Source organism: Acanthochromis polyacanthus, chromosome 11, assembly GCF_021347895.1.
Source record: "Acanthochromis polyacanthus isolate Apoly-LR-REF ecotype Palm Island chromosome 11, KAUST_Apoly_ChrSc, whole genome shotgun sequence".
Lineage (NCBI taxonomy): Eukaryota > Metazoa > Chordata > Actinopteri > Pomacentridae > Acanthochromis > Acanthochromis polyacanthus.
In genome coordinates, this window is record NC_067123.1 from 29,156,829 (window position 1) to 29,179,376 (window position 22,548).

The 22,548-nt window shown below is 42.2% G+C and overlaps 3 protein-coding genes across 5 annotated transcripts; 2 read left to right on the top strand and 1 right to left on the bottom strand.

The window, feature by feature from the left end:
* Positions 1-384: 384 nt before the first annotated feature.
* klhl7 (kelch-like family member 7) lies at positions 385-8,391 on the top strand. The gene is made up of 12 exons (XM_022202821.2): positions 385-850; positions 974-1,076; positions 1,315-1,408; positions 1,573-1,697; positions 1,779-1,954; positions 2,262-2,436; positions 4,548-4,690; positions 4,850-5,090; positions 5,284-5,485; positions 6,186-6,283; positions 6,408-6,591; positions 7,928-8,391. The coding sequence occupies exons 1-12, from the start codon at positions 722-724 to the stop codon at positions 8,091-8,093; spliced, it is 1,836 nt and encodes a 611-aa protein (XP_022058513.1). The 5' UTR covers positions 385-721; the 3' UTR covers positions 8,094-8,391.
* On the bottom strand, positions 8,217-13,906 carry aste1b (asteroid homolog 1b). Of its 3 annotated transcripts, XM_022202819.2 has the most exons (8): positions 13,151-13,264; positions 12,954-13,055; positions 12,372-12,622; positions 11,477-11,743; positions 10,287-11,329; positions 9,941-10,172; positions 9,632-9,824; positions 8,217-9,144 (listed from the first exon to the last, which is right to left on the bottom strand). In XM_022202819.2, the coding sequence occupies exons 3-8, from the start codon at positions 12,607-12,609 to the stop codon at positions 8,832-8,834; spliced, it is 2,286 nt and encodes a 761-aa protein (XP_022058511.1). In that variant the 5' UTR covers positions 12,610-12,622; positions 12,954-13,055; positions 13,151-13,264; the 3' UTR covers positions 8,217-8,831. The 3 variants fall into 3 exon arrangements, with proteins under 3 accessions (XP_022058511.1, XP_022058512.1, XP_051811597.1); XM_022202820.2 differs by lacking the exons at positions 12,954-13,055; positions 13,151-13,264 and adding an exon at positions 13,757-13,906; XM_051955637.1 differs by lacking the exon at positions 12,954-13,055 and having other exon boundaries at positions 13,151-13,263.
* Positions 13,208-22,174, top strand: smarcc1b (SWI/SNF related, matrix associated, actin dependent regulator of chromatin, subfamily c, member 1b). The gene is made up of 28 exons (XM_022202818.2): positions 13,208-13,472; positions 13,782-13,901; positions 13,999-14,084; positions 14,222-14,303; positions 14,425-14,517; positions 14,655-14,724; positions 14,824-14,893; positions 14,977-15,052; positions 15,525-15,650; positions 15,942-16,024; positions 16,132-16,238; positions 16,415-16,474; positions 16,583-16,611; positions 17,321-17,436; positions 17,549-17,620; positions 17,708-17,821; positions 18,115-18,268; positions 18,357-18,467; positions 18,780-18,839; positions 19,031-19,289; positions 19,400-19,471; positions 19,551-19,597; positions 19,691-19,799; positions 19,885-20,027; positions 21,050-21,184; positions 21,381-21,513; positions 21,704-21,790; positions 21,872-22,174. Exons 1-28 carry the CDS (start codon positions 13,296-13,298, stop codon positions 21,937-21,939), a joined length of 2,859 nt encoding a protein of 952 aa, XP_022058510.1. The 5' UTR covers positions 13,208-13,295; the 3' UTR covers positions 21,940-22,174.
* Positions 22,175-22,548: the final 374 nt, after the last annotated feature.

The window sequence follows — 22,548 nt, forward strand, 5'->3', positions numbered from 1 at the left end:
TGTTAGATAACTATACATATATTCAGAACTGCAGTTAGATCCTAACTTGGTACATGCATGTATCAAAATGTGTTTTATGTTCCCTGTTCCCCTCCCTCTCTATATTAATATCTATATATATTAAGTTTAATTGGCCTTTAAAGAATTAGTGTTGGCTGTGGTCTTTATAGATGGCAGGACTCAAAGCTGTGTGGCACTGGAATACAACAGTATGTTCAACCGGATAAAATATCTTTTGTCTTTATTTCTCCAAAAACGTTGCCTCTCGAAGTCTCAAACCAAAAACCTGCTGGAAGTCGTTCCTACCACAAGTTTGTAGCTTACTGGTGTATTTACGGTGCAGACTAGGTTGAGGGCAACAATATGCCATCGCTGCATCTACTCTGCCACACCAACGAAGAAGAAGAAAGAGAAGCAGGCGAAGACGGAAACCGTAGAAGAAGATCACAACTCAAGCTCCCATCAGTTGTAGCTTGCTATGCACCATAACCTTGCCAATTAAATTATTTCACCACCTAGCCACAAGTTACTGTTTCTCTACGAGCTTTATATGGAAGCTGCCGTTTATCCGTCATCTTTCAAAGTCGTACATTAGCAACAATAGCGGTGAGCGACGACAAAGCTGCTGCGGCTGCACACTGCTGCTAGCATTGTGCTACAACTGGTGTTTTTATTATCTATTTTTACTTCAAGCGAACATATAGTATTTATTGGCCTTGACATGACAGGAATGGCTTCTCCAGAGAAAGCGTCAACCTCCAAGAAAAAGGGCGACAGAAAGTGTGCCACTAAAGAGGAGTACAGGCAGCTGTCCAGCATCATGGGAGTCATGAACAACCTGAGAAAACAGGTGTGTTTATGAGAGAGAAAATAACAAACAAGAAGACGAGACAGCATGTCTGTAGCAGATATTTGCATGTGTGTGCCTACAACTCCTGACACTTAACTATTTGAGTGTGTGTTTGTATTTCAGGGTACACTCTGTGATGTGACCCTGGTGGTTCAGGGGAAACACTTTCATGCCCACAGAGTAGTGCTAGCTGCTGCCAGCCACTTCTTCAGCCTCATGTTTACCAGTAAGTGAGACACAAACATATATAAACGCACAGACAGGCTGTATACTGTATACACTCAGACCTTGTGGATCACTATTGTGAGAAAGCCGCTTCTGCTTTATCAGAGACAGTGTGATTTCCAACAGAACATTATATACATTGGAGGTAATAGATGCAGAATTATGTCAAAATAAACCATATTGTTGGTATGTATTTTTAGTTTTGATGATGATGATGTTCTGTTTTTTCTCACTTCTAGCTAGAATGATGGAGTCAATGTCCCATGAAGTGGAGCTCAGGAGTGCTGAGCCTGAGATCATTGAGTTGTTAATCGAGTTTATTTACACAGCACGGTAAGAATCTTGTCTCATATTTAACTTCGAAGTGTAGGCATTATGATACATCTTAAAATGTACTTATAAAGCTGGCCTGATTCTGCACAGCAGGTCTTTTTTGCAAGGTTTGTCCCTGTTGTTTTTCATGCAAAATGAGCTTTGTGTACGTGTGTGTGCACCAGGATCTCAGTGAACAGCAGTAATGTCCTGTCATTGCTGGATGCGGCCAACCAGTACCAGATTGAGCCTGTAAAGAAGATGTGTGTGGAGTTTCTCAAAGGACAGGTTGATGCAACAAACTGCCTCGGTAACAACAGAAATACAAACACAGACCTGCCAAATTACGTAATTTGTTGTTTGTATTGATTTCTGTTGTGTCCTCCTGCAGGTATTTCATCCCTTGCAGACTGTATGGACTGTCCAGAGCTGAAGGCAGCAGCAGAGGACTTTGTCCAGCTCCACTTCACTGAAGTCTATAAACTGGATGAATTCCTGCAGCTGGATGTTACACAGCTGACACGCATACTGCACCAGGACAAACTCACTGTCCGTGCTGAGGCTCAGGTACACATGTACACATCCTATGGCCTGTTGTGCTATTATTTTTATAACTGTTCGTATGGTGATATGTTTGTAAATATTGTAAAACTGAAAATAAAATAGTCCAAAAAAAAAATACATGTTTGAGAAGTGAAATCAACTGTATTTTAGCGACACACAAATTTGGGGAAGTCACAAAATGCAAAATTAATAACTGCTAGGTACTTCTTTTTAGAACCTGAATTACCATATTAATGGTGTTCATCACATAAGACATACCCCAATATAACTTGTATGTTCCCACATTCTTTGTTGCTGCATTTATGTTTAGATTTACGATGCTGCTGTGCGCTGGCTGAAGTACGATGTGTGCAACAGACAACAGTACATGGTGGAGGTGTTGGGGTGCGTTCGCTTCCCTCTGGTCTCCAAAACCTTCCTCTCTAAGACGGTGCAGGCTGAGCCTCTCATCCAGGACAACCCAGAGTGCCTCAAGATGGTTATCGGTGAGTAGAAAGAAAGAAAAACACACACACATTCACAAATTGTAGTTTACACTTAAAGATGATAGACATTCAAAATAAAGAATCTTGTTCATGTGATGGGAAATAATAAAGACAACTAGTATGGCAAGCCCTTACAGCATTTCATCAATGGGGCTGACTAGCAGAGATGTAGTTTTCAACATGTTGAAGTGGTGGATATACACACGTGGACAAAATTGTTGGTACCCCTCAGTTAAAGAAGGAAAAATCCACAATTCTCACTGAAATCACTTGAAACTCACAAAAGTAACAATAAATAAAAATTTATTGAAAATTAAATAATCAAAAACAGCCATTACTTTTGAATTGTTGATTAACATAATTATTTAAAAAAACAAACTAATGAAACAGGCCTGGACAAAAATGATGGTACCCATAACTTAATATTTTGTTGCACAACCTTTTGAGGCAATCACTGCAATTAAACGATTTCTGTATTTGTCAATGAGCGTTCTGCAGCTGTCAACAGGTATTTTGGCCCACTCCTCATGAGCAAACAGCTCCAGTTGTCTCAGGTTTGATGGGTGTCTTCTCCAAATGGCATGTTTCAGCTCCTTCCACATATGTTCAATGGGATTCAGATCTGGGCTCATAGAAGGCCACTTTAGAATAGTCCAACGCTTTTCTCTCAGCCATTCTTGGGTGTTTTTGGCTGTGTGTTTTGGATCGTTGTCCTGTTGGAAGACCCATGACCTGCGACTGAGACCAAGCTTTCTGACACTAGGCAGCACATTTCTCTCCAGAATGCCTTGATAGTCTTCAGATTTCATCGTACCTTGCACACTTTCAAGACACCCTGTGCCAGATGCAGCAAAGCAGCCCCAAAACATTACTGAGCCTCCTCCATGTTTCACCGTAGGGACAGTGTTCTTTTCTTCGTATGCTTGGTTTTTGAGTCTATGAACATAGAGTTGATGTGCCTTACCAAAAAGCTCCAGTTTGGTCTCATCTGTCCAAAGGACATTCTCCCAGAAGCTTTGTGGCTTGTCAACATGCATTTTTGCAAATTCCAGTCTGGCTTTTTTATGAGTTTTTTTCAGCAGTGGTGTCCTCCTTGGTCGTCTCCCATGAAGTCCACTTTGGCTCAAACAACGACGAATGGTGCGATCTGACACTGATGTACCTTGGCCTTGGAGTTCACCTTTAATTTCTTTGGAGGTTGCTCTGGGCTCTTTGGATACAATTCCAACGATCCGTCTCTTCAATTTGTCATCAATTTTCCTCTTGCGGCCACGTCCAGGGAGGTTGGCTACTGTCCCGTGGGTCTTGAACTTCTGAATAATATGAGCCACTGTTGTCACAGGAACTTCAAGCTGTTTAGAGATGGTCTTATAGCCTTTACCTTTAAGATGTTTGTCTATCATTTTTTTTCGGATGTCCTGGGACAATTCTCTCCTTCGCTTTCTGTTGTCCATGTTCAGTGTGGTACACACCTTTTCACCAAACAGCAGGGTGACTACTTGTCTCCCTTTAAATAGGCAGACTGACTGATTATGAGTTTGGAAACACCTGTGATGTCAATTAAATGACACACCTGAGTTAATCATGTCACTCTGGTCAAATAGTTTTCAATCTTTTATAGAGGTACCATCATTTTTGTCCAGGCCTGTTTCATTAGTTTGTTTTTTTAAATAATTATGTTAATCAACAATTCAAAAGTAATGGCTGTTTTTGATTATTTAATTTTCAATAATTTTTTATTTATTGTTACTTTTGTGAGTTTCAAGTGATTTCAGTGAGAATTGTGGGTTTTTCCTTCTTTAACTGAGGGGTACCAACAATTTTGTCCACGTGTGTATGGAGCCAAGAGGAGGTGCTGAAGTATAGTTTTTGTCAGGCCACTTGATATGGAATTTTTGCAAAATGATGCCTCTTCTTTAATTAGAGTTGCTACTAGTCAAAATAACTGCATGGCTGTAAATTCTAACTAGTCAGAAAGAAATGCTTGATATCTACACTTCATTTTATCGCTACTAATTAAGTATTAAAAGGGTGTGTCATGCAGATAGTGTAATCAGGAAACAGTTGGTATTTTTAGCCAAAAAAAAACCCATTCAGTGCTTTTATCCAAGGTGGGATGCGCTACCATCTGCTGTCCCTGGAGGATCGGGAGGACCTGGGAGAGAGCAGCCGACCGCGACGCAAGAAGCACGACTACCGCATTGCTCTATTTGGAGGCTCACAGCCTCAGTCCTGCCGATACTTTAACCCCAAGGTACCAGGCACATGCAAAATGTGCTAATTTTTGAAAAGTTTTGGCTTGAGTTTTTAACCATTGTTGGACTCGATGTTGCTCACACATTGTAACACAGTTGTGTACAATTTGGTCTATTGTAATCATATTGGTGAAGTGTCAGTGTGGTTTTCCCTGCAGGACTCCAGCTGGACAGACATTCGCTGCCCCTTCGAGAAGCGCCGGGACGCCACGGCCGTCTTTTGGGACAATGTGGTCTACATCTTGGGTGGTTCACAGCTCTTCCCAATCAAACGCATGGACTGCTACAACGTTCTGAAGGACAGCTGGTACTCTAAGTTGGGCCCACCCACGCCTCGTGACAGCCTGGCTGCCTGCGCTTCCCAGGGCAAGATCTACACATCTGGGGGGTCAGAAGTGGGTAAGTGTGAGTAGGTGGGAGAGAACTTAAAATGTGAATAGTAAGTTCTTTGCATAATGGTTATCGGACAATGAAGTGCTAGTATAGAATGGAAACGTTTAATATTTTGTGTAGTTTGTGTTATTATGCACTCTCGACCACCTGCCTCTGAAGCATTTAATCATGGTTTTATTTTTTGTTCGTGTGTCAACAGGTAGCTCTGCCCTGGACCTTTTTGAATGCTATGACACAAGGACAGAGTCATGGCAGGTCAAAACCAGCATGCTGATGGCCCGCTTCAGCCACGGTTCAGTGGAGGCCAACGGGCTCATTTATGTCTGTGGAGGGACGGTGGGCAACAACGTCTCTGGGAGGGTCCTCAACAACTGTGAGGTCTATGACCCCAACACACAACAGTGAGTCACAGAATTGTAAGAGCTCTGTACAATGTGTCCATGTATGTTCATAGTCCTCATTCTCAGTTGTCATTAAATAATTCATTTTTATTCTTGACACATGCTGTTAAACATTTTGGAAAATCATCAATGGTGGTGCACAGCAATTGTTGAGTTTCTTCTTATCAATCTCTCAGCATGTTGAAATTTTAATGTTGTACTGTTCCAGCGAGATACACAGTAGGCCATTTGCAACTAATCTTTATGCTTTCATTCCACCTCTCCTGAACTATGTGGAAGGGGACAACGACTTAGCCAGAAGTATACCAAAAGATATGAGTACTAAATAATATATTTCCAGCACATGTACTATCCTTCCGCAGATAACTTAGACTCAGTGTGTTGCAAAACATATGCCACCCTGCAGTATGCATGGCTGTAAGAATGTAATGGTATTTAAGGGAAAAGACTGTTGCATTTTGGTCTTATTATTAACATCACAGTGTGTATAAGCAACTGTTTGATTAAAACAGCTCATTCCCAAAAGTCTCGAGGAAATGACAACAACTTCTTTCCTCTTAGTTAAACATGAATTATGTTTTTATTTTACCTAGTTGCTTTTGAAAGAAAGGCAAGTCACAGAAATATCTCCACTCACGAGCACATGATGTTTTTCAACGCTGCAACATTGACCTGCTACTCTCTAATTTTACCTTTTCAGATGGAGGGAGTTGTGTGGGATGAGAGAAGCCAGGAAGAACCATGGCTTGGTGGTTGTCAACAACAGGATCTATGCTGTTGGAGGGCAGGGGGCGCTGGGTAATAAAACCGAAATCCATCGCACTGCTGTAGAAGTAGCGTTGCAATAACATAGCAGCTATTGAATTTGACAGTAGCAATAGCGTACTGGAATAATGCAGCTTTTGTGTGTGTGCTTTTCTAGGTGGACTGGATTCAGTGGAATACTATGACATAGCCACTAATGAGTGGTGTGCTGCCTCGCCGATGCCATGGCGAGGTGTAACGGTGAAATGTGCAGCGGTAGGAGATGTCATCTATGTGCTGGCGGGGTTTCAAGGGGTGGGGCGGCTCGGACACGTCTTGGAGTATCACACTGAAACTGACAGGTAGGTGAATTAACTAATTACTAAATCTGATCTGTTAAATAAGAAGATGCTGCTCATGTCTTTGTCCCTGGTATGCTGACAGTGGTGTCACAACATCATTAAACAGACGTAACCACTGCCCTGATATATCTTGTGTGGAGAAGTCATTTTACACATAAACAAGGTGTGACTCCTTCGGCATTTCCACCTGTTGCATCTCTGCCGGCTGCAGGGTTATTACCTTAAAGCTCTTCTCCAGAGCATCTGCTGGCAGGAGGACAGTTTCAGAATGCAGACGTCTCCCTGTACCTCCCCTATTGCTGCCCTTACAGGAGTGGTAACCCCAAAAACCACAGCAATGCATACTTACATACACACTGTCAAGCTGTTCCTCACAAAATAATGTTGATTTTTGTCAGTAATGGCATACTAGCAATCTAAACAAATAAACAGTGCCTTGTTGAAGTGCTGCATCTACACTCAACAAAAATATAAACGCAACACTTTTGTTTTTGCTCCCATTTTTTATGAGAAGAACTCAAAGATCTAAAACTTTTTCCACATACACAATATCACCATTTCTCTCAAATGTTGTTCACAAATCTGTCTTAATCTGTGATAGTGAGCACTTCTCCTTTGCTGAGATAATCCATCCCACCTCACAGGTGTGCCATATCAAGATGCTGATTAGACACCATGATTAGTGCACAGGTGTGCCTTAGACTGCCCACAATAAGACGGCTTATGGTAGAGAAATGAACATTCAATACACCAGCAACAGCTCTGGTTGACATTCCTGCTGTCAGCATGCCAATTGCACGCTCCCTCAAATGTTGCCACATCTGTGGCATTGTGCTGTGTGATTAAGCTGCACCTTTCAGAGTGGCCTTTTATTGTGGGCAGTCTGCAGAAAAAGTTTTAGATCTTTGGGCAGCTGTGGCTCAGGTGGTAGAGCGGGTCATCCAATGACCGAAGGGTCGACAGTTTGATTCCCACTCTGACCTAGTCATGTGTTGTGTCCTTGGGCAAGACACTTCACCTGCTTTGCCTCCAGTGCTGCTCTCACACTGATGTATGAATGCATGTCGGAGGGGCCGTAGGTGCAGATTAGCAGCCACGCTTCTGTCAGTCTGCCCCAGGGCAGCTGTGGCTACAAATGTAGCTTACCACCACCAGAGTGAGAATGTGTGAGTGAATGAAAAATGGATCCATTGTGAAGTGCTTTGAGTACCCTGAAAAGCGCTATATAAATCTAATCCATTATTATCTTTGAGTTCATCTCATAAAAAATGGGAGCAAAAACAAAGTGTTGAGTGTATGTAACCCCCAGTTACTGAATGTTTTCTTCTATCCTTAGGTGGGTGACATGCAGCAAGGTGCGAGCATTTCCCGTCACCAGCTGCCTGATCTGTGTGATCGACACGTGTGGAGTCAACGAAGATGAAGACATGGAGCTTATAGACTCTCAACCACATGCTGCGGCCACTGCCTCTTCATCTGCCTCAACCTCATCCTCCTCATAGGGCAAGAGGCAGACTTTATATTGTATATATGTATATATATATTATTAGGTTGTGATGTTTGTTGAGACTGAGCTGGTTTAGGCTCCGTAACTTTGTGCTGTGCCTTTAAGGAAAACGCATAAACACTATATTCTCAGCTTTATGTGGTTACAAGTAAAACAAATATAGCAGAATCAGAAAATTTAAAAACCAAGTTTGATTTACACTTTTCCATATGGAAACATGAGCAAACTATTCAAGAGCACCGAATTTGTGTATATTAAGGCATCTGCAATAAAAAGGCATAAGAGTTCAAAAATTGCTTGTTAAGTTGACAATAGCTGCCATATAGCCTTCTGGTCCACATGTTAAGCATCTCTACATTTATTGTTTAAATATTTTTGCTGATATATTTGAACAAACTGCAGCTGAAGACTGTTACATCAATAACAGTGTGAATACTTTGATAAAAGCTGTTATAAATCTGCTAAAATATGGTCAGTTTGCTTTGGGAAAACTGATCTAATGTCTTGACATTACATGCGTTAAGATGCAGAATTGTGAACAGAAAAAGCGCTTATTTATCACTTATGGAGGTTAAAATAGTCCAGTACATGATGGTAAACATTATTTGTTGTTATTCTTCATTTGGAAATGATTATTTGAAACATTCCCTGAGCATGATTTCTAAACCACTGATATGTCCCTTATTTGGTCCTTAGCAAGTGTTCCATCTGTTCATTTTTCCCTCCCTTCCCATCAGTCACCAGAATCATACTCTTCCTCACTCATAAGGAGAGCAAACCTGTTGTTTATCTCCTGAACATCTCTCCCCCCTCCTTGAGCTCCTCTTCCACTTCCCCCTCTTCCTCTTCTTCCTCGACCTCTGCCTCTCTTCTTCCTCCCCGACGCTGAGGAAGAGGGATTGGCTTTGAAGCTGCAGTTCATCACGGCACCCAGCAGGGAGAAGTAAAGATGCACAGCAAAGGCTCCCCCAGACAGCAGTGACTCAGCAGGTCGACCCCCTTTCAGACACCTGAGGAGGCCGTGCACCAAGGTACCACTGAACAACCTGAGACATGGGGAGGGAGAAGGAAGCAACCAGGTTATGTACAGAAGGATATTTTCAGATTTGTTTGCTCTAGGTCCACCAAAAAAAGGAAAACTCTGCTGCTTGAAATGTGAAAATGTCATTCAGTCCTTCAACAGTGCATGCCAAACGGTATGTAAAAACATAAATTTAGGCTTTGCTCTGAAGAAAAAAAACATTTAGTTTTATTATTTAAAGGAACAATCAGAAAATTGCATCACCCTCTGTTGTATCGGGGTGACAGGAGAGTTCTCAAAATCTCTCCAAATGTAGTTGCAGATAAAGAGAAGTGACAAGCTTTTTAGGGGGTCAACAGCTCCTTAAGGTTACTGGTTAAAGAGTTATTGAGCAATAATTTCCCAATTCCGGATTGGTAGTTTGCATGTCTACTTTTCATTAACCACATGAGATGGATAAATGGGTGAGAAATGAAAAAAGAGCACCTGTCTTTTCAATATCCCTGTCTTACCATGACAGATTGGGCTCAGGCAGTGGATGCAGCAACAGCTGATTGAGACACAGTGTGCTCCAGAGGCAGGCCTGCCATTGGCTGAAACTGTGAGCAGCTCCGAGATCCATGCCTCGTCTGTCCCCTGATCTCACACGCTGTCGATTCAGCCCCTCCCACACCTTACACTCTGCAGCCCAGTTTATCTGTGGCGCTGAAATGTTGGACAACAGAAACAGGATTTGGCATTTTTGGAGTTAAACTGATTGCCTTGTTATTAATTGCATTTTAGTCTTTTTAACCTTGTGGAACAGATCCAGCACGACTAACCTGGGTGCTGATATTGCATAGCTCCATTCTGGTGTATCGAGAACAGCTCTCCATAAACCATGCCTAGCACCAAAGCCTGCAGCTGGAGCTGTGAGGGTGTTGGTATGGCCTCTCGCAACCAGAATCCAGTTACTGCTACAGCCAGCTGTAGGTGCAGAGGAACAGGAGCTAGGGCAGAGTCCTTCACCCCCAAGACTTCAAACAGGACACTAAGTCGTGCTGCCACAGGAGCCTGGATAAAATGAAGGAACAACATTGGGAAACTACAGTTAGATCATGTGGATCATTTCATTAAAATAATATATCTCCAAACCAGTAAATACTGTCTATATTGAAGAAGGTTTACCTGACCGAGTCCATCCAGATGTAGATGGTTTCTGGGGGGATGTGCCTCCACTTGGTTTTTCTTCAAGTTCAGGTCCAAACGGTCGTACTCTTCCACACAAATGGGAGTGCTAAAGCTTTGAGCAGGCATTGTAGCTGCACCAGCTGCTTGTTCTGTGCTAAATGCTCCATATACACCTTGCTGTGCTGGTACAATGTGGCCCTGACCCCTGCCTCCACTCCCCCTTCCTCCTCGCCCTCTTCCACCCCTCATTCCCTGTCTAATGTGTTCTTGCATCCTCATATCCTGTCTATGGACTTCACCTTGTGGTCCCTTCACTAACTGTGCACCTCCACCTCTTCCTTGAGTTGTGTTGTCTTCGGGTCTCTGCAGTAATATCCCATATAAAGCCTGTCGTATGGCTCTAGAACTACAGTGGCTGCTGGCCAGCTTACTGTTTTCTACCTGTGGCATGAGAAGGACTCTTCGCATCACAAAAGCATCAATCACCAAAGGAGCCAACAGTCCCTGCATTGCAGCCAGTGACAAGCACTCTGGCAGCTGTGCCAGTCTAGAAGTCTGCCCCGCTGGAACTGCCTTAACTCCGGAGAACCAGCGAGCCAGAGAGCTTCGACCCTGGATGTGGTACTCCTGCATGCCTGCCCACAGCTGGGAACTGAGCCCACCCTTCTGTCCCCTCTTGCCCCTACTGCTTTCCTCCCCCATTAGTTTGCTCACTTCATCTAGTGCGTTTGCCACAGTTGAAAAATTTGACAGCCAGAGGAGAATTCCCTCAATGCGTGACATGTATGCTCCACCTTTACCCCTGCCACCACCCGCCCCCCCTGCACTCAAATCTAACTGAGCAAGGAGTGCTTCAGCCTCTTTTGGAACGCCGTAGTCATTACCGGTCAGGACGGCACATAACGGTAGCAACTCATGGTTCATGCCCCCAAACAAGCGACACAGACTGCTAGTGGTGTAGCACCGAGCTGAGATGTAGCGATGAGAGGCTTTGCCATTTAGGTTGGTCCACTGGAAAAAACGTAATGGGAGGTAGCCACCTAAGATGAAAGAAATGTAAGGCATACTCAGAATGTAAAATATCTAAAAACAAAAACAATGCAAGACATTATCACTAACAGTCATTTCAAAAGACCATTTGGCTCCTTGTTAAACCACAGAGAGAAAAATCCTGCTACTGTCCTCACCTGGAAGGTCAAAGATATAGAAGTCACTGTCATTGGTCAGCACTGGACAGTTCCACTGGTGTGCCAAACATGCAATCTCCCAGTCAGCCTCAGCTGAACACTGGACCAGTGGGACTCCTTTCTCAATGAGGACTTGAATGAAGACATTCCTTGAGAGGATGGGGAGAACTGAGCCATTGCGCCCATGAGAGATACTGTCTGCCTCCTTTATCTTGGATTGCAAGCGCTGCCTTAGAGTAGGAAACTTCTTGTCACTGGGGTCAATCCCTTTGAATAATAAAAAAGACAGGAATAAAATGTATGTAGGTTTTACAAATGTAGGCAAAGTTAGATTTGATTAGATTCAATTCTTGTTCATTTGCTTTAATCCTGTCTAATGTATAGTAATTAATCTGTGAAAGACTTCTGATTATATTACATTTTTTTTAGAACTAATAATATTTATATTCTGAGTTCATTGGGTTTTCAAAAGACTGAAATTAAGCAAATTACACAAAAAAAATGTGAGGAGAGAAACAGGGAAAAATCTCAGTGGAGCTTTTGATTACTTATAAGTAAAGTAAAAGCCAATGTATTATTACATAGCTAGAAAAAACAACATGAACAGGAATGATAGAGATTAAAAATTCTGAAGATGCTCTATAGGACTAAATGGCCAATTGAAGACTACCAAATGTTTGGACCCTGAAACTGAAGCGATTAAATGACTGACCAAGTAAATATGTGAATCGTTTTGGAAATAAAACATGGAATCTCAGTATTCTTCTACTTTGAATTGCATGCCATGTATGAAAATACAAACTACTAAGACACATTGATATCTCACACGGAAAGAAGTCGAGGAGCTGACAGATCACAACATCTTTATTGAGCTGCAACTCTAGAGCATCCTTACCTCCATCCAGGACCACATATGGCTGGATGTTACAGGCTGCCAGTGCAGAGAGGAACTGGATGAGCAGGGAAGCAAAATCAGAATACTCCCCGCCATGCTGCTGATCAAACCCGCTGTTAAAATAGAGGCGGAAATACAGACTGCAGCCATCAATAACCAGGCGACTGTCCCTGAACTTCACATCTTGGAAGAAGTATCTGTTCCCCTCCACATAGGTGGTCAGACCCTGGACACCCATGGGACCTCAGGGCCTAGAAGGACACAAAGTTGGAGGGTGAATGAGATTCACAGTGGTGCCATATGGGTGGTGCTGACACTAAGATGCCACGCAGATCAGTTCTTGTGTGTGTGGGCTTTTGCAGACATCCAGTCATAGAATAAATGCCAGTTATAGCAAAATGAACAGACAGTCTGCTGCTTGAGTGTTTGCTTATTCTAAACAGACACTGAAACTATTAGTTGGAAAATTGTGACACAACAGGAATTACTGCAACAGAAACAACTCAAAAACTGGTTTGAATTAATATTTAGTATGTATTTCAAATCAATGTATAACAGGCAGAGCAATAGAGTTGTACTAACCAATATCACTGCGCTTCCACTCTGTTTACATGTCTTCCGCAGTTACTTCCTTGTAATATTTCACTTCAAAAAAGAAAGTGGCGAGGAACACATACGCGCATTCTGTTGTCCATAAGATAATGTTTTGTTATTTTAAACATGCATTAATATATTTTTCAAAACACACACTAGAAACTATAAAAATCTATAAAACTAACCGTTAAACACTAACTTCACAGGAACCCTCTCATGGCGAAATGCGACAGTCTCGTTGAGTCTCTCGCGAGAGAATGCGAGAACGCACACGCTAGCGACCGCGCTAGCCAGTTTTGTTCTCCCGTTTGAAATTTATCTCGTTTTGTTATGGCTACAATGTCCGGAGGCGCTAACCTCGGGGTTCCCGGGACAAGCCAAGCCAGCTCCGGAGTATTCGCACACCGGAAAAAAGACAGCAGTCCGTCCGCCAGGTTCTGGGAGAGTCCGGATACTTTAGCCCAGCTGGATGTGGTGCGGCAATGGATGGGGAAGCACTACAAAAAGGTAGTTAGCTGACGAGGAAGCTAGGTGATATGCTAGCCGCCCCCTGCTAGCAAGCTCAGTGGCTAACACTGTAAACAAACGTCTCAGGCTGGATATGTTTTACACTGGCTGTTAAGATAGGTGTGATAAAGTTGTAGGGGTGTACGTATATGAAGTAAAAAACAAAAAAATAGGTGCAAATGTAACGCAGACACAGAGGTTCATTATCTATAAATACAGCTGCTAAGTTGGGGAGATTGTGGGATTATAATAAGCCACGAAGAGTAAACATGCTCCTCATATACCTTTTGCAACGTGTGTCTCTGTCAGTATGTGTTGGTGGATGCCCCGTCTTGTCAGGCTCTGGCTGCAGTCACCCTACAACTTCTCCAGTTCCAAGAGGATACCTTTGGTCGACAAGCTACTAGTCCTGCACTCACCAAACTGCCCGTGAGTCTGTCTTTCACTGTTTGTGTTTCCTTTCAAACACACTAAAGATAAAACAACAGCAAAGCAGTGTTGATTTGTCTGTGTCATTTCTCCACAGGCACAGTGCTACCTGGACTTGCGACCTGGGGGTGGACTCTGTCACATTCTTGGCACTGCTTACAAGTTCAAGGTTGAACAGGGCTGGTGTGTAGCAAATCTCCTATGCCTTTGCCATTTCATAGTGGTGTCTCTCACAAAACTGTGCTGCACATGTTTGATGCCTCCTCATATTTGTGCCTTCTTTTTATTCTTCTCTTTATTCCCTCCTAACCTTCACACAGGCGAAGGTTTGACCTGCAGAACCCATCGAGAACTGAGAGGAATGTGGAAATGTTTGGTGCGATTGAAAAAGCACTGATCCAGGTGACAAGAACACACACACACACACACACACACACACACACACACACACACACACACACACACACACACACACCAAGGACTCTGCATTCATTGATCTGTACATATATTTTTGTGTCAACAGAACAACTGTATGTCACTGCCTGTGGTATATCTGGACCCTACACTTGATCAGGAGCTGGCTAGCAGACTGACCGGCATCATCACCAAACACCAGGTAATACATGAGAGTCAGGAATGAGTAGACAGAGAGTTGGACTTAGTGTAGAAGGAGAATATGTTTGCAGTTTAGCATACTGTACAATAATGTTGTTCCATTTCAGTGCTACTCAGTCACAGTTCGTCTTTCCACAGGGCACCCTCACCGAGGACAGAACACTCGCCAGTCATCACATCTATACCTCACCTCCTTCTACAGAGGAGGGTCAGTAAAAAAAAATCTGCATGTGTGTTTGTTTGCTAACTTCATAATACCTGACACAAACCTGCTTTTGGTACATTTTGTATGCTTATCTGTTTTCAGATGAGTGGATGCGTCCTGTCTTGCGGAAAGACAAGCATGTGCTGGTACATTGGGGAATGCACCCTGATAGGTAATGCACGAGCAAACCCACATCAACACACTCAGACAGAACGTGAATTTCTAGACCATGACTTCTCTTGTCTCTTTTAACAGTTATGATACTTGGCTGTCCTCAAGTGATGTTGAACGAGACGTTGAAGAAATTCCACATTCAGAAAGGCCATGGAGGGTTAGTATGGCAACACACATGCATATGAAACTCATATTGTTGTATCACTTTATAATGACATAATGCAGTTATCTCAACATTAACATTTTGTAGTTCAAAACATGAAATTCTATTTAATCAAGCACTGTGTCATAACATTAGCTTCATAGCTTCTCAGCAGTCAGTTTACTAACGAACAATGTTATTTTTTTCAATTGGATTTCAGTTAAAGACCGAATGGTGGTCAGCAGGGACAAAATTTTAAGAACAAGAACCAGACCACAGACTCTATAAATAATGAAGGATTTTATGTAATATCATCTGAAAAATTAAAGGAGCAATTTCACAGCTAGCTGCAGTTTACTCATTTATCTGCCAAAGCTAATTTTCACTGGCATTTGCTGATCTGGCGTGTTCCTTTTTGACACTTTATGAGATACACTCACAAGCATTGCTCATTAATATTTATTTTGTGTGGGTTTGTACGCTCCAGGTCCATGCTGGTTGGGTTCTGGACACGGATGTTTTCAATGAGTGGATGAATGAGGAAGACTATTGTGTGGATGAGAGGAATCTACCGGTCATCCTTCGTCAACGTATTCACCTCCAAGATGACCAGGTTTGTGTGAAGATCTAGATGAGGCTAATCTGTAAGAAATGGGGTTCTGTATTATTAATACACAGCTAAATATTATCATTTATTTGAACTACAGAAAGCAAATGCGATCCTTGAAATATTTTTTTTATGAAGTGTCGTCTTTTGTTTTGAGAATTGATTGCTTTTCTATTTAAGATAATGACTTCTCCAAGTGATGAAACATGACTGTGCTCTTCACCAAAGTTGCAAATGCTGCTTTTGTCACTATTCCTTTTTTAGTTTTTCTCTGTCTACCTTAACTTTTCGTTACAGGACTCAAAGTCCACCCCCTCCAAAAAGAGAAGACGCTCCCCTTCTCCTCCCTCTTCTGAAGGCAGGAAGAAAGGAAAGAAGGGGTAAGACATAACTGTTTCCTCCAGGCAAAGTAACGCTTTTGATTTCGTATCACATTCAAGGTGGCAGAATTGACTTGTTTTTTGTCTCTGTGTGTTTGTGCACACAGGAGAAGGCGTGGACAGCCAGAGGAGGAGCAGGAAGAGGACCTGACCAAAGACATGGAAGACCCAACTCCTGTGCCAAACATGGAGGAGGTCGTATTACCCAAGAATGGTAAAACATTTGAAGATTTGGTGCATTGCTCACTAAAAGTACATTCTTCAATTCAATTGAAGGAGAAAGTGTATCCAGGCTTTTGACTGGTTACATACATACATACATACTTGAAATTGTTTAAATATGTTACTCTCTAAGCTGTATGTTATATACTTTTTACCCTGTCTATGTAGTCAATTTGAAGAAAGACAGTGAAAACACTCCTGTGAAAGGAGGGACCATGGCTGACCTCGGTAAGTTTGCAATTATTACAAAGATGATATGTAAGTGGCCACTTGTTTGTGCGTCTGCACCTTGATTTATTTTATTTTTTGATTTTGCTGTCGTTGTTTCTTCTTTAGATGAACAAGAAGATGATTTCCCAGGAAGGGTAAATATGCTGTTTTTCTCAGTTTTAAATTTTTTGGCAGAAGACATGGATTGTCAGAATTAGTTGCAAAACTATTTGATTCTTTATCCCAATTACTATGTTATGCTGTGATGTTGATGTTTAAAATGGTACTTTGCTTATAGGAAACGCCCCTCACAGAAAACAGCCCATGTAGATAGAACCACTTGTTGTAAACTTGGGTAACTCTTGTGTGAGACGACTTCTTATATTGGACTCTTTTTTCGTTTATTTTGGTCCTGAGTTGCATACACTGCAGTAACTGAGTGGGGAGACTAGAGGCTTCTCTGTGCACAGCTGGTTAGCTTGTATCTATTGTTGCCTGCATGTGACATGTTTAGGGAACACCAGAAAATTCTAGTGTCTATTAATAAGCAAGTGTTCAGCAAATGAGACCTTTTTTTAATTTATATTTTGTCTCTTGGAGATGCACCAAATTCTGATGATGTTTTAAGTTTTATTTTAATGCAAAGATCAGGAATGTAGCACAGTATAGAAGTGAAAGCAGTGCTGTGTCTTTTTTCAATGTAAAAGTGCCATTAAAATCTCAATTCATTGAATAATGATGACACAATTGTTACATCAACTTTGATCAAAGCAGTCACGATTATTATTTTAGTCATAATTTTGACTAGTTGTTTACGCGATGTGAACGTGCTGTTAGCATCACTCTGTGTGTATGTGATTGTAGGAAGATGAGGAGGGACGAGGAGAAAACCCACGCCTGTCAGAAGGAGAGGACAATATCACAGAACAAACCCATCATATTATAATACCAAGTTACACATCTTGGTTCAATTACAACAGGTAAACAAATATCTGTATACCTTGACAAGTGCGCTGGACTTTTGCACCAATGCTCACAGTCATCATAATTTCAGCCTAACCCTAAAAAAACCTCCCTGTGCATTTTGTCCAGCATTCACTCAATAGAAAAACGCGCACTTCCTGAATTCTTCAATGGAAAGAACAAGTCAAAATCTCCTGAAATGTGAGTACTGCTCTGCTGACATTCAAACAATAGCATGAACTTAGATGATGAAGAATGCTTCTGTATGATTTTCTTTGTGCATTGCAGCTACCTGGCGTATCGGAACTTCATGATCGACACATACCGGCTCAACCCCCAGGAATACCTCAGTTCAACGTCCTGTAGACGCAACCTCACTGGAGACGTTTGTGCTGTTATGAGGTAGAACTTCATGTGTGGGTGTTTGCTGCCATGCCATGTCTGCCCTGTCTGCTAAATTGGGTGTAGTACGTAGGCGTTCAGCTGCATAAATGTGTTAACAAATTAAATCTGTTCATGCTGAGAAGCAGCATGAGGTATATGGTTTAGTTAACAGGTCCACAATTAAAAGTAACTTAATTTTTAATCAGAATATGGTGATATGCCATTTTATTTATATATTTTTCATCTATGTAGGCAGTTTTAGCTGCAATCAAGTGGAATTAATATGAAGGAGAAATATTCTTTGTGTCCAGGGTTCATGCCTTTTTGGAACAGTGGGGTTTGATTAACTACCAAGTGGATGCAGAGAGCAGACCGCTCCCCATGGGACCTCCACCCACCCCCCATTTCAATGTGCTGGCTGACACACCATCTGGACTGGCCCCCCTCCAACACAAACCCCTGCAGGTTTGTGTTTTGCAAAATCTCATGACACTAGCTCAGCACAGGCAGATTTGTGTCCCCTCCTGACAAACTCTCCCACTCAATTTTGCAGGTGTCGGCCTCACAGCACATGTTGTATTTCCCAGAAAAGAGCAGAGAGAAACCTTCAGACTGCCAGAACTTCGGTTTGCGCACTGACATCTACACGAAGAAACACCCCAAGGTCTCACACAGTAACACTACACAAATACAGATTTCTATTTCTATTTCCGGTTAGTGTACGGCATGCTGCAGAGAGATTCTATACAAAATGGGCCCTTAAATAGACGTACTGGCACAGTGTCTGGCAGAACAGAACTGATTATTTTCAAGCTGCTTTAACCAATTTTAAAGTGATTTTGTGCATTTCCACAATTTTACATGTATTTATTTATATTATATATTAACTGGTCAGTCATTTTCCCAATTTCTGGAATAAAGTATTGCAAACCTTTGTACTATAATTATTAAACTGCTGTCATGACATTTCTCCCAGACTAAAGGAGCAAGTGCAGGAAGGGAATGGACAGAGCAGGAGACACTCTTGCTTTTGGAGGTAAGAAAATAACTCGTGTTTTTTCGCTTTCTGTCACAGCTTTCCACATGACTCACTGCATTCTGAAATGGGAAAAGGTTTATTTTTAATTTATGAAATCTTTTACATAAGCCCTAAAGTTCTGCAGCGTGTTCATCAGCCTCGCCTGTTTCTCTGTCGCTGTTTTTGACTCTTTGCCGTGCCTCTCTTAGGCCTTAGAGGTTTACAGAGACGACTGGAACAAAGTATCGGAGCATGTTGGCTCCAGGACGCAGGACGAATGTATCCTCCACTTCCTTCGTCTGCCGATAGAAGATCCTTACCTGGAAGACTCTTCTGCCTCTCTGGGGCCGCTGGCCTATCAGCCCGTGCCTTTTAGCCAATCAGAGAACCCCGTTATGAGCACTGTGGCCTTCTTGGCATCTGTGGTGGATCCACGTGTGGCATCAGCTGCAGCTAAGGCTGCACTGGGTGAGAATGCAACTTAGTAGTGTGAAATCTAAGTTAAAGTATAACTCTGACATTGTATAGTATGTGCAAACTGATAAATTTGTATGGTGACTGATTATCTTTTTCTTCAGAGGAGTTTTCCCGAGTGCAAGAGGAATCGGTAGATAAGGCATCTGATTTGTCTAACCAGCCAGAAAAAACAGGTAAGACTAAAATATATACACACACAATTTCACATAGTTCTGTTTCACTACGCTATTTGTAATGGTTTCCGTCTTTTAGAATCGATGGATGCAGAAAAACTGGAGACAAATTCCAACCCCCATCAGGTCGGGCACCAATAAGACCTTAGAGAGTTTGTGCTGTATGTGCTGCTTATTTATATAGCTTAACTTGTGTGTGTACATTTGGATTTGTTCCAGGTCTCCATAAGGGCAGATGGGTTGAAGGTGGAACCTGGTGGGCCAAATGTGGAGGGAGAACGAGTCAAAAGAGAACATGTTGAAAGTTTACTTGCTGATGACAGAGATGGTGCGTTGTTATGTACAGTACAGCAAATACACGTCGCATGTGTGTGTATGCGTGCTACATGAACACAATCCTGTCTGCGTTTCAGGAAGGGGAGATGACGATGAGAGCACAGGCCGGCGAGAGGGAGATGGAGATGAGGGTAGAAGAGGGATGGAGCTGGAGCTGGTGGAGGGCAGCGTTGCCACGGCAGCAGCTTCTGCTCTGGCCTCAGCTGCCACAAAGGCCAAGGTAAATCCTGCTCTCCCTATTACAGTGGACCAATGACATTAACATAAAGTGAAGCAATGCTTGTCAGTTTAAATAGTAGCTTTCCTCAGTGGTATCACAAGTCTCCTAGCAACCAAAGCAGACAGTATTTCAGAGACCACTTGGGCACTCCAGCGATGTGTGCAAATAAATGACGGCAATTATGCAGAAAACACAGCATGTATCTGTGGGATTGGAGATGATATAATTTAAAAAGTAATTCATATTCTGTGTCCAACTAGACGCAGACACACACATGTAAAATCATCTGCCTTCAATATTTTTACCTATAATGGAGAACATGTGTGTCGCTGATAAAGTGAAATTTGTAGCTTTCGATATACTGCCTTAAAAACTTTAGTTTCCTTTGGGGAAAAGGAGGTGTTTCTCCTGATTCTCAGTCTTTGGTGTTAAGATAAGCTAATCATCTTCCTTACCTGTGCTAGACAGATGTGAGACAAGTATAGATCTTCTCATTAAAAGAACTACTGTTGTGAAAATCCTTTTTTCTTTACCTTGCTAACACGTCCATATGATGTTTTTATATCCTGGATGACGCATCATGATTGGAATACACAGTCATCCAGATAAATAGATAGATAGATACTTTATTAATCCAGAGGGAAATTCAAGGCTGAGCACTTCCACCATTACACTGTACCATTTGCAGTCTCAAAAACATGGATTCAGGCTTTTGGCATACTCCATATGTGCTGGGAAAAAATAAATCAAAATAAGTGTCTGCTTGTGCCTTGTCTCTTTGTCTACTGTTCTTGCCCGCAGTCATGGCCAGCTGCTGTGATAAAAATGATTCTAGCAATAATAAGCAATATTTCCTCCTCTCATGTCTCATATTCCCATTCTTCTTCACCATTTTACACTATCTTTACTTGCTTTTTTTCACTTCCTTCATTCTTAGGATTCCCTCTTGTCATTCTTAGTCATCAGGTTGTATTTCTTCTAATTTCCAGTTAGCACCATCTTTTTTTCTTCTGTATTTGCAGCACTTGGCGGCAGTAGAGGAGAGGAAGATCAAGTCCCTGGTGGCTCTGCTGGTGGAGACCCAGATGAAGAAGCTGGAGATCAAGCTGAGACATTTTGAAGAGCTGGAGACCATCATGGACCGCGAGAAAGAGGCGGTGAGTGAATAGAAAGTCTGCTGTAGCTCAAGGATGATGAAACTTATTACCACTACGCCGTCCCTTCACAAGAAATTCCACTTTTCTGCTGATTTCAGTATGTCTTTGCTGCAGGCTTTATGTCAGGAAGCAGCAGAAACGAGTCTGACTCATATCAGCGACACTGCATATCTGTGTTTATGTGCGTCTCGTGCAGTTGGAGCAGCAGCGGCAACAGCTCTTGTCAGAGAGGCAGACTTTTCATACTGAGCAGCTAAAGCAGGCGGAGATGAAGGTTCGCCAGCAGAGGGAGCAGCAAGGGCAGCCGGGTTACACAATGCAGCATTCAGGTCTGGATACACAACTCGCATATCCACTGTGAAACGGCACACTCACAAATCTTGTTAACTCTTCTAAAGCACATTTTCCCGTGGTACAGTGCATATGGTGTCACGCAGCTCTTAATTTATAAATCACTGTTTGACTTTCAACAGCTGTAGTTCTGTCGTTACATTTTAGTCGTGCCTTCTTCCTCTTCAGGCCAGTCCATGCCCAACCGGATGATGTCAGGTGGAGGAAATGCCCAGACGATGGCCCCACGACACCCTGGAGCTCCCAATGGCATGTGTGAGTATTCTCTTCTGTTGTCTTAAGTTTAATATGCTGTTACTATTTCAGTCTGATGCAAACTTTTTGTTTCTGTCTCAGACCCATCCGCACAGCCCGATGGCATAGCAGCGGCTCAGACTGGCCCTCCACCATCCAGTCACAGCTGAACTGACCAGAAAAACACAACAGCAGCTAAATGTTCAGGAAGAACCGCTTAAAAATGAAGTCTGTAATTCTTCGGTAGCTCCAGGCTTTTAGACTGAAAGCTTCACAAGCACATACAGCTAATGTGTATTTGGTCAACAGCTCAGTCCGTCTTATATCTGTGAATTATTTGTGCTCTGGTGTGAGAGCTGAGAAATCTGAAGATTGAACTCGACTCATTAAAGTTGCTTTTTTTTTTATCAAAACAAATGTTGTTTTATCTTCTGTCAAAGTTCAGCTGTGTGCGTTGTTTACTTGTGGTAGGAACATAAATCTGACTACATTATGTAAGTCATTAAATTTGCAGTTGAAGACTAAAGTTTTCAGGCCAGTGTAGGAGTAATAAGATAAGTAGTTAGACAAGTAGTGGTTAGAGTAAGGTTAAGTCTTCAGGAAATTTATGCAAGTCAATATTATGTCCTCCGAATGGATGGAAATACAACCGTGTGTGTTTGCTTTGATTTTATTTTAGTAGCTGATGTCTAAATGGAAATCTATCGGTCCTCAGCAATTACACAGCATTCTTATTTTTTTATGTCCCTCCTGGAATGTGTGCAGTATGCAGTTTGTGC